This window comes from Bombus flavifrons, chromosome 11 (genome assembly GCF_040668555.2).
Source record: "Bombus flavifrons isolate JBK064 chromosome 11, iyBomFlav1_principal, whole genome shotgun sequence".
NCBI lineage: Eukaryota > Metazoa > Arthropoda > Insecta > Hymenoptera > Apidae > Bombus > Bombus flavifrons.
Window position 1 is genome coordinate 7,984,254 of NC_138452.1, and position 12,547 is coordinate 7,996,800.

The 12,547-nt window shown below is 35.5% G+C and overlaps 1 protein-coding gene across 7 annotated transcripts; it reads left to right on the top strand.

Moving 5' to 3' along the window:
* The first annotated feature begins 239 nt into the window (after positions 1-239).
* LOC138184719 (protein tramtrack, beta isoform) lies at positions 240-12,547 on the top strand. 7 transcript variants are annotated; one of them, XM_069122940.1, is made up of 7 exons: positions 240-667; positions 3,025-3,217; positions 3,547-3,799; positions 3,932-4,048; positions 10,918-11,180; positions 11,248-11,598; positions 11,678-12,547. In XM_069122940.1, the coding sequence occupies exons 2-7, from the start codon at positions 3,092-3,094 to the stop codon at positions 12,284-12,286; spliced, it is 1,719 nt and encodes a 572-aa protein (XP_068979041.1). In that variant the 5' UTR covers positions 240-667; positions 3,025-3,091; the 3' UTR covers positions 12,287-12,547. The 7 variants fall into 7 exon arrangements, with proteins under 7 accessions (XP_068979041.1, XP_068979040.1, XP_068979045.1 ...); XM_069122939.1 differs by lacking the exon at positions 240-667 and adding an exon at positions 709-1,158; XM_069122944.1 differs by lacking the exon at positions 240-667 and adding an exon at positions 713-1,158 and having other exon boundaries at positions 3,025-3,464.

Here is a 12,547-nt window from a genome sequence, read left to right on the forward strand (position 1 = left end):
TAAAATTGTTTGCAACTTGCAAAAAAAGCTCAAACGAGAATTCTCAAATTAAATTTTTGCAATGAAATTTTTTTCATTATCTCAATATCTAAAATTGACCCTACAAATATTCTCCACATATTTTGAGATACTATATATATATGTATATATTGGTATATACATGTATCTACAGTTGTTTTAGCAGAGATACGGGAGCGTCGCTACTGTCAGTTTTTTCCATAGATCGATGTTCAGTCCATCGATGCCGCTTAATAAGGCTATATAATGTCAGAAGACAGACGAAAAATTAAAAGTTATCCTGTGTCGCCTTGAAACACGCTATACTGTATAGATATATATATCTACAATCAACATGAATGAATAGTCGTCTTAACAAAGGCATAAACGTATGGCTATTGTCAATCTTTTCATAGATTGACGCCCATCGACACGAGTTAATAAACCAAAGACCGTTATACAAAAGTGTGGTAAGCGGCAAACGGTGAGCGATAAGCGACAGGGTGACAAAACAAGTGACGATTGAGCCACAGAAATTGAATCAAACCTATAGATCTACATATATGGTATAGGCCATATATAGCAGCTGAGCAACCAGCGATAAAAGATTGTCGCTTACCGCTTACCGCTTATTGCTCTTCGATCTTAATCGCTAATCGTGGCCTAACACGTAACATCGTAAGACAGACAAAAACTGAGATAATTTAGTAACGATCTCGTGGAAAGCGCCATCCGTGCGTAAATGGTAAAAGTGTGAAACGATGGCGCGTGAATAAACCACAGACGGGTGCCATAGTGCCGTTCATTGATTGCGCTTGTCCGGTGCCATATTCCTTGCTCCAGAGTGTGGCGTTTATTGCGCAAAATCCAATCACTAGCGTTTCGCCATTTTTGTTGACCATTCAGTAGTTTCCGCGAAAACGGCTATAAGGCAGCCTGTCCGGCAAAAGTGATCACGCTTGTTACCTAAATATCGATTCATCTTGATTCAGATCCAGAATCGCGATTAGATTCATAGAATAAACAATAGAGTTCTTACCGTTCCTTTTTCTTTCTCTTTACTCGTTACTTTCTCAATTTATGTATGTATAATGTACATATATATAACTGTACTTTGAACGTTCCTACGAATTTTGTGATAGAATTACGCATCGACAACACGTGAGTATTATTGCTACTTTGATACTTCTCACTCATGTAAAAAATGTTGCTCTTTTCGATGACTGAGTAAATAAAAATTTCATCTTAATTCTTCAACCGTGCGTTCGTTGATGTTGAGAAGGGCTGTGCCACGGTTGTTTTTAATTTATAATTTAGTTTAAGTTTCTATTGTCAATATATTTCCTTTCTTATAACTTATTTATTATATTATTATATATTATACTCTTTTGAAATTATATTTCTGGAAAATGAAAAAAAGGAGCTTAGACCTTCACTTCTACGGAATTTTCCTACTTTCGTGTTTACCGGAAGTGTTAGTTCGAAGATGGTGGAAACGAAAAGTAAAAATTGCAGCAGAGATATATTCAATAACGCACGGATTTTTTTACATTGATTACTAATGTGCTTTTTATTATAAATTTACACGTCTCAAATTTGCACACTTTGCATAACAAACTAAATAAAATCTTCGAACAGTGACATGTATAGACATCAATATTGATATTGGTACAATGAAGTGACGAATACTTCGAACCAACTTTTATCTTGTACTTTTCCACGCTTTCCATGAAGTAATAAGGAATAATGAGAAGTAAAAAAAGTTACATAAAAAGGTTGACAAAAATAATATTAGAAAATCGGAAAAAAGCAATAAATGTGCAAACATATTCGATAAAAAAGAGACAGGATGGACAAATTAAATATTCGCAGTGATATAAGATAGAAACGCAATCTAAGCAATGTGTACATTTATCTTCTTTCGAATGGAACTCACCATTTATTATAAAGATAAGCTCTTTCAATAATTTATTTAATTTATTACGGATCTAGATATTCCAAATAATTTTAATTTTTCAATAATCAATAATAAAATGAACAATACGAAAATTCTGATTTTTTACAATTAATTTCCAATCTTTTTATTTATTACAATTATTGCAGTCTACTACAAAAAATTTACATCTCTAGGAACTCGATATAATCTTACTTCTTTAATAATAAACAATACGAACATTTTGATTTTTGTTCCAATTAATTTCGAGACGGACGATTTCTCCACACACTTCGCCGTGAATGCAATTTTAGATCTGGACAACCGAAACAATGTAATCGAAAGCGAAGTATAAAAAAGACGAAGTAAGGAAGGCAGAGGTTGAAAAAAGAATGGTCAGCCCGCGGACGAACACGAGGCAGACTGAAATTTCTAGCACGCACGATTTCCGAGGTTCTATAGACTCTCTGTTCATTTCTCTGTTCCGTACTATTTTTGGCGCGTGCATAGGTATGGAGACGTTTAGGCGATTTCACAGTAATAGAAGCCGAGCTAACAGATGCAATTGCGCAAATCGTTTTGCCGGTATATCGCTCGAGATCGACGGTCGTGCAAATGCCTCGGATCGAAGAATCGCGTCTGAATTTGGGAGTGGAGCTTGGCACGCGTCGCTATCTTTATTCTGTACATGACAGAACATAATTTTTGATAAATTTAATATTTTATGCAAATAAAATGAAATGAAAGTTAGTTTCATCGCTCACTGCAATTTTTTTAATATACGTATATATGTCATAAACAGGATTTTTAATAAACCTTTCATTCAAATAAAATGTGAATTAGTAGTAAATTAATTTGATAATTTAATAAGTTTTGTTTATCATTCAATAGAAATTTTTAATGTATTAATAATTATCTTTTTATAATATATAAATATTACTAATGAGGTGTAAGTTTGATATTACAAAGAAAAATAGTATGTGTACTCAAAATACAGTTTAAAATACAACACTTTATTGAAATTAGATTACTTATATATATATAGAAATGTTTCTAATAATATTTCTTTTTAGTAATGCTAATTATTTTTTCAGGTCAGTGTCACGAAAAATAGGCCGTTGAGAGTTTACAGTACTTAGCACCGGAGAAAATAAAAAAAGAATGAGCAGGATGCCACAACGCGTGAAAAGTGCGTCCAACGTAAACAAAACGCAGATCAAGGAAGAAGCTTCCACATCGTCCGTTCTTGCCGGAAATTCTAGCGATGATGATCCGAACGTAGCCGAAGTATAAAATAAAAGAATTTAGGAATCACTTAATATTTAATTATCAAGTTTTTTAAATAATTAAAATTGTTTGTATGAAATACAATTATTATTCCATTATTATGCGAATCAAAAAATCAAATGTAACTGGATATTCACATAACTGTTTCGTAGTAATATACATATAATAATATATACAATGACTGCAAAAGGTATTTGAACACGACTGTATTTATCGTAGCAATCACATATTAATTAAGTAGATCTAAGTATATTTAATTTTATATTTAATAGCACTTTCATATGATTGTAGAACATGAAACGTCTAATTAAAGATTCCGAATTCTGCAGGTTGTACTATCGAATAAAGGCGGGCCAAAATTAATTCACCACGGTTACATGTATACATTGCACAAGAAGCAACCGTACAATATCCGATGGAGATGTGTTCGTAGAACTATGCATTGTAGAGGCAGTCTTATCACTACCACGAGTTGGACGAAGCCAAGGGTGCGTATGGAGCACAATCATAAGCCAGACTTCGCGGCCGTTCAGATTGCCAGGAAACGGTACTTGGCTCTTGGCAAACCTAGCGTGTTAACAAGTAGGTTCACCAACTTTTCCATTGATTATGATTTAGCTCGTTTATCGATTCCTGCCTGAATTTTCAAAAATACATCTGAGGGGATATTTCCATAATGCATAATATCACGTTTAAACTTTGTGTGTTTCGTAGACGTAGAAGGAAATACTGTCAAGTCTATGAACGTACCACAACGAGTGCTTCACAAGGAAAATAATGTACCAGAACAGAAAGGTAGGAGACCGAAGACGCGAGCTACAGCCAGGAAAAGTAAGTGTTTTGAAGACTTTTATAATTGTTAATAATTTATTAATAATCAGAATCCAATCTTGGAAATCCAATATTGGAAATGGTTTGTTATATGTTATATAGTATTGTGTAGAATGGATAATTCTTTTTGATATGTGATTTAATAAATTATTGTGTTTTAAATTAAGACACTAATGAAAGTCATTAAATGATTCTCCAGAAGATTAATAGGGAATAGAAAAATCAGTAGAGTGATTAGATACAATTAAAAACAGAGATTCATATTTCTAGCTACCGATTTAAGATTACTATGAATGAATTGGAAAGTTATAACGAATTAAACACAGTAACTCTTATTACATTTACAATGAGATGTACAAATGATTCTACTATAAAAAGAAGACTGAATATATGTAGTCGTGTTCAATTATCTAGCATATAAATCATCGTATAAATATTAATTTTAATTAAAACGACTAAGAATACATAAATTTCAGTGTTTGGAAATTTATACAATATATAATTTTAGATCTATAATTTTAGACTAGCATTACAACTATGATGAATTGAATCTTTCAATCAGTCAGGACTAATAATTACGTAGAAAATACATGAATTCATCTGTTGAGTTAATGTTAATGCCCAGCGTAATCGCTGTTTATAAATCCGCAGTATCCCACATATTCAAAAACAGATTATTGTTAGCGATCGTTCGTTTAAAATCAGGCGTATTATCGCGCGATTGATAGCCAATAGTTATTTTATATATACTTACGTACACTTACTCACACATACAGGCGGTCTTTTATATAACATAAAATTCGAAATGTTTGTGAAAATTGTAATTATTTCATTATTTCTGCAATCGTTTGGATCGTTAACTTTATTTTTGTCTAACTATGAAGTTACTAATAAATACTATAGGAGAATATATTGTGTGATAAATATCATATTACACTAGTTTATAGAGTAATTCGGTTTCTTTTTAATAAACATTTTATCATTGTGCAAATAATTAAGGCAAAACATAGTTTGTTTTATAATGAGAAAATATATTCTAAAATAGTATTAAAATGGTAATAAGATCTTCTCACCATTTTTTAATACAATAAATGAAATCAGACAAATAAAACCGCTCACAATTTAAAATGAAACACAGTAGCGGTAAAGTAAACGCTTGAAAACCATCGGTGTGAATATGTTCTCAATCCTTGCATTTCTATAGCCAGATCATTGGAGATCTGCCGAATCTAAAGTAATAACGCATGAAGTTTCAGAAACTATTTATGTTAGTCGTAAAATGACGAGTTAACAAATAAGAGGAGAAAAATTTCTGTTTGCATTTAACTTTATTTTCGTTTATATTTGCAATATTCGCTTTATACATAATGTAACAGTTTTATACCACAGATGCAGTAAAACTAAATGAGAACAAAACACAGAGGAATATTTATCTGTTTTTCTTACAGTATCATTTATTTATAATTTCCCATTTTTCGCTCGAGTGGTAGATCTCATGGTGAAGACGGCGAAATACCGATGACATATCGATTATTATCGATAACCCTCGCTATCTAAAACAATCGATGTTGTTTTGTCATTATCGATAATTTCGATATTTTTGTTGTATATTTATTAGCATATATTCATTCATAATATTCAAAATAGAAGTCAATCAAAATCTAACTATCAGATGACAGATTGTAATTCTTAACTACCAATTCTATCATAGATTTCATTGGTTAGAAAAATTCGTGGAATTTAAACTATCGAAAGTAATCGATAATTATCGAAGATTGTGACTACCAATATCTCTCTAGCTCTATTTCAAAGTCCGTACTCGGAGGGTTAATTACCGCGTAAAGAACGCGACCCAATGGGCAAGAGACGCATTTCAATTTGCGTGTACAGTGTGTCCAAGATGGCGGGCATCTTGAAGATGCGCGCGAGAAAAAGGGAGCTGTGGTAAGCGGCTCCCGATCGATGAGAATTCGCTCGGACGAGGCTCGAGTGAGTCGAACGTGATCAGGTCGGTTAGTAATTCCTTAGCGAAGAGAGACCCGGGAACGCGCACACGATAGCAACACGAAACACGGTACGGATAATATGCGTCGACGACCGGCGGCGCCGTCGCACATGCGCGCCCTGACGCGCCCCTGTTCGTCCACCGATTTCGATTTTAGTCACTCCCGGGTTCGGCTTCGGGGAAAATCGTTCCGCTCTCGTAGCGAGCCTTACTCGTCCAGACGCGTCGTGAAAAAAACTCGCACGGATTTTAGTAGCGATTCTTGGTCGATCGAGTAGAAATACAAACGCGTCCCTACACAAGCCACAACTCTCTAACATTCGACAATTTTTCCTATTCGCGACGAGTAGATATATATATATATATATATACATATATATTTGTACGTCTTCGACGTATACCACGAAAGAGAAGAAACGAGAAAGAGAGAAGCAGATTTTTGGGCGATTATTTCCTTGTGTCGTCGTTCACGGACGATCGTATCCCAATACCGGTTTAATCGTCAGACGTTTACACGGGCCAGCGAGATTAGACACGCCGAGAATAACGCGATAGGAAACCAGTGTTGATCTTTGGTAAGAATCTGATCGAGCAGAGAAATATCGAGAGAGAGAGAGAGAGAGAGAGAGAGAGAGGGAGTGAGAGGGGAGAATTTTGGACGAGAAATCGAGCAATTCATTTGTGTAGTTTAGAATATCACTCCTGGGAATATCGTACGAGGGTCGATAAATTGTCGCGTGGTCGTTGTCGGTACAACGGTTCTCTGACACGGCGCACAATACCGAAAATCGAACCGGTTCGTAGCCGCGAATCGACCAACAACTGGATTCAGTCTAAGTGACACCGTAACGAACAACAGAGAAAAAAAGAGGGACGAAAACAGAGAAAGAGAGAGAGAGAGAAAGAGAGAGGAAAAAAAGCACAGAGAGGTAGAGTAAACGTAACGACGTAGCAGCGGCGTGTGCTACTCGATATCGTGCTTGGCCGCAACGGTTGCCATTTTATAGCCAGTCGCTCAAGAGAGTTCTTCGGGGAGGCAAGAAGGAGAGGGAGAACTGAGTAAGAACAAAAGAGCGAGTAAGATAATGCGAAAAAGGTAGAAGGAGCGAGAGAGGGAGAGAAAGAGAGAGAGAGAGACAGGGAAAATAAAGAAGAGAGAAGGATCGAGGGAACGTAGCGTATGAGACGGGAAACGTGGTTTGTTGGTGGGGAGAGGGAGGGGAAGATATTGAAGTAGGAAAGAGAGAGAAGAAGAGAAGAAAGAAAGGAACTTCGCAGATGGAGTAGAACTTCCGTAGATGTTTTTAGATCGTTTTCGATCATACGTACGTGTAAATTTATGGGAATTAAGCTTTTTCTCTCTTCTTTCTTTTTTCTTACTTTTTTTTTTGATAGTTTGTGTCAACTAACACGTTGCAATGCAATATCGATTTGGCCTGCGTAATATACGTGTGGTATACTATCGCACGTTCTCATCGGATAAATCGTTAATACGTATTATCCGTGTGTCGTCTACTGAGTGATGATACGGTGTGCTAAAAGGAGTGGGAGTAATAGAGAGGCATTCAGAGACGAGAAAGATAGTGCGTGAACGCACTATATATATGTATACTTTATCTACTCAGTATGATTATCGTTAGCGCTTTTTTACAGTATCTCACTATACCGAAAAATTTATATCATATATTATAGTATTTCAATATTTATTCTTTTTATGAATTTAACACCTTGTGTGTTATTGTTATTGTATTAGTATTTAGGATTGTGAAATGTATTTACTTATACTTGTTAATACTTTCAAATTTAATTATGGTATTTATATTGGTAGATCAGGAGTCTTTTATTATTTATAAGGTTTTTTAACATGATATAAAAAATACATTATTTTGGATAGAGTTTAATAAAGGAAAATATTTTTTTCATCTATTTATTCTTATTCTCTTACAAAATTATTCTGCACAATCAGAAATCAGAATTCAACATCATCTGTTTATTGGATAATGATCCTACGATCTAATTTCTCATTCTACTCGATGTTTGAAATAGGTTACATGATATGATAATTCTCGACTAACCAAACGTGGTAAATCAACGAACATCATCATAGATTCACTTACAACCGAGATATATTCACTATTCACCATCACATCATTTTCTTTGTGTCAAAATCATGAATGTGCGAATTTTTACTTTCTCAGTAAAAAAGTGGACTGAATATCTTTCTTTTTGTTCTCATATGAATTGTATTTACGAGTGTAATATAACAGATGTGTAGTAACAGGAGCATAGTAGTGATTAACTCTAAGGCTTGATTCATCATGTCGGATCTACCGAATTACATATTCATGGTATTGACATAATTTAATTTAAATTAATCTACAATATAATGCCATACATCTTTCCTTTTTTATTTTTCAACTTCTCGCTCGTCTATGAAGTAAAAGAAAAAGTATGATTAGGACGCCGATGCCAAGATGTTGTTACGAGTAATCGATTTGTGAATTAACGCGGGAAAATGTCGTTTCTTTATGTTGTCTTATATCTTGTGTAGAGTGTAGAGTACAGCTATACTTCTCTAACTAGCCAGAGATGGGAACCTTATTTGGCCAATTATTCAGAGAGGTAGATCTAGGAAATCCCAAATATCTTCTCCATTAACCTATTAAGAGTCAATATTGCGTTAATACGACATACTATTTTAAAGTTGTTATTATCAACAATCTTTCAACTTCTCAGATTTTTTAGATCTTCAAATGTTCAGATTTCCAGATTTTCAAATTTGTGCATTTTTTAGTGTTGTATATTATTTACTTTTTTACGCTATATTTCATAGCTTGTTCCTTAATGGGTTAAGTGAGAGTGAAAGATGAGTATCTGACACATTTATTCATTTTACATATATATCCATGTTAGTAGTTCTGCATTAATTAATCACCATTTTGCTACATGAACTGACCGTCGCTATCTCCATCACTTCGCGAAACTATTATAATTTCATTGAGCTTGTAGTGTTACGTACTTAAGTAAAATAAACGAATGTGTCAGGTATTCTATTTTATTCGCATTTAATGGAGAAGAAACGTATCTCCTAGAAATAAGGTTCCGATCCGTGGTCAGTTAGTGGAGCATTACCCTGTCCCCTTTAGTCAAAAAATGTTTTACCTAGTATTTTTTCATTATCCAAACTAAGAAGAGAGATTTAAAATTCGTTAATAAAACAAGTTTCCTTCTTGGTATTTTAGTACCATGGATTTCACAGAATTTTTTTTTCATAGCCGCAATACCTGTTTAAGTATCGAACCATGATTTATCATTTATCATAACTTTACAAATATCTCAGTTTCTTTAAATTTCATAAACTCGTAGAATACATGTGAACAAAATAGCACTGAAAAAATTACCAAGCAAACCCTTGAAATTCTTTCTTCATATCCACAATGTTAAAAACCAAAATTTAATAATATAAATTGATTGAAATAAAAATTGCATAAATGTTGCATTAACACAACGTTGGCTCTTAGTGGGTTAACGCGGCAGTACTGTATCGCGTTTTCGTCCCACAGAGAAAACACGCCATTGGAACGAAAATACGATCAGCGTGGAATTGGCGATCGACAAAACAGCGAGTTAAATACAAGCACGACGGCTACGACGGTGGGTCGGCTTGTACTGGTGGCCTGCAAGGACACCGTGAAGCTGACTACCCGCCGTCTCCTGCAGGAGCGTCAACGTGACCGAAATTGCCACGCGAAGGTCATCACGTCTTCCAACGCGGATATCGTGGAGGGCATTCGGCTTGAGGACGTCGCCATGAAGCAAGAACCCGAGGACGAGGAGGATTCCTACCTGGAGGCAGTCGAGATGCCGTCTTTATCGCCCTCGTCGTCCAGCAATAGGCATGCAGGTGCAGCACATCGTGTTCGGTCTCATGCACGTAGTCTACGTTCTATGACGAACCCAAGCGCGGTTTGGGCACATTTTGATCTGTGTGCCAACGATCCTCTACGTGCACTGTGTCGAATCTGTGGGGCAGTGGTGGTTAGAGGCGGGGCAAATCCACGACAGTGTGGTACAACGAACCTTCATCGACATCTCAGGGTACATCACGGTGGCAGACTCATTGGCACTCGCTATCACGGTAATAGTTGTTGGTCGAACCTTTCAGAAGCCGAACTGATGATTATATTGTGGATGTTTATATACATTTATGAGAATGCACATAATACTTATATACTTAATACCATAATTTGGTCCCACTATTAATTCCAGCTCTATTCATCTCGGTAATTCATCAGTATGACCAGTAATTCACTCACAATAAGGAACAAGTTATAAGCATCTAACAGTACAAGTATTTAGAATCAGTAGTGCATTGTTAACTAAGCCAGTTATATTGCAGTAAGATGATATAAATAATCCTAAATTCCAAGATGAATTCAGAGAAATAATGCTTGTAATACTCACTTTTCTCTACTTTTTCATATATGAAGTTGATCAGAGTGGTTTCTGAATGATTCGATCATTTGCTAGTACTTCCATACTAAGAGAGTGATAGTATGTAATTTGATAATTGTATCAAAGCTGTTAATGGTTATTGCTATAGTGTGTATGAGTTTATGTAAGATAAGATTCGAAACATGGTTTATATTTATTATATGAATAATATTGGGATCTCTGTAATCAGAGGACTTTTTATTACTTGGGTAATGAACAATCTGGGGAATATATGCATTTTTAATGTATCTTGTTGATATTTTCTGGAGAATCATTTTAATGAACATGAATGGACATGAATTATTTGTATCTTCATAAGCTGTAGTAGTTATATTCATGAACTGAAAGTAATAATAGTTGTTTTTCACAGTACTACAATCACCTCAGACCAATTCAACTGGCAAGACTATAAGAATAGCAGCGCAGTCCTTGGTAAGATCTCATATTAGAAATATTGCACCAGCACCTATATCACAGCAACAACAGCAACAGCAGCAACAACAACCAAAGACTCTTGTGTTAAAAACAATACCCTTAAAAGTAAAGCAGGTTGCACCTACGACCATTAAAATGCCACCCCGACAGATAAATCAGGGAGTGCCTCATAATATCGTACACCAACAGCCTACAGAGGTAGTGACATTATTACGTATCAGTTTCTATAGCAATAGCTTAAATATTTAATATCTTTGTTTTTTAGGTTTGTTTAAGATGGAACAGTTATCACAGCAACATGCAGAATAGTTTCCCATCTTTATTGGATTCTGAACAGTTCGTCGATGTCACCCTGGCCTGCGAAGGCCGCTCGTTGAAATGTCATAAAATGATACTGTCAGCATGCAGTGATTATCTCGCGGATCTATTACGCGAAAACCCATGTCAGCATCCAATCATTTTAATGAAGGATCTTAAATTTTGGGAGGTAGAAGCACTAGTCAAATTCATGTACCGCGGAGAAGTAAACGTCGCCCACGATAAACTGCCACAATTGTTGAACGCAGCTGAGGCTTTACAAGTAAAAGGATTAGCCGGTCCAAATCCTTCTTCACGGGTGAACGATGTTTTTTTATTGTTTAATGGATCTAAGATTCCGTTGATACAAGTTTTTACAAAGCATATTTTTTTTACAGAATCCAAAGCCACCTTTACTTATTCCGCAATCGAAACCGGTAGTATCTCAACAAGTTCCTCGAGGCGCTTCAGAGACCAAAGAGAAACCTTCCACTTCTGGAGTTTCTACGCCTTCTAGTCCTAAACGCGCGCAAAAACGACAACACTCGGAATCGATCGAGCCAAAACCCTTTACAAAGATACGCTTACAACGACCTGTTACACCGTCACAGATTACTACGGTTAAGTTGGAACCCCTAGATATCCCTCTCAGTCCTACGGAAATGTTCCCCGAAAATAACGAGGACAGTTCAACTCCGTCGAATTTTGACAAACTCATGAGTTTACACGAGGAAGATGATCCAGGTGGCAACGAGGCTACCGATGGCGAAAGAGAAATTCATTTCTGCGAGATACCCGACCCACCCGATATAAACGATAGCGAGGATCAAATGGAATTTGTACCTACGGACTTTTTAGAACAAGAACAAGACATAGTCGAAGAAACGGATACAGCCTCGAACAAAGATTGCAAAGAAGAAGAATCTAGGGAGGATTATAGTTCTGTTGAACTCGAGATCGGTGAAGGAGACGGAGTCGAATGTTCAAAAGAAAAGAAGCCGGTTTAGTGAGATGTTCTGAATTCAGTATTTGGTTTGTTTGACGGAAATGGAGTAAGATTGTCGTTTCGGATTTTTAACAAATTCTTGGAATTATCCAGTATTGCCACGAGACTTTTATTTTGTTAATCAAGTATTGATTTCAATGGTTTCCTCTTTTCTTCGAAATTAATACAAGAGAGAATAATGTATATATACATATATCTATATATTATTTTTGTGATAGTGTTTTATGAAATCTATCGTCGCATTAAATCATTATGCAATATA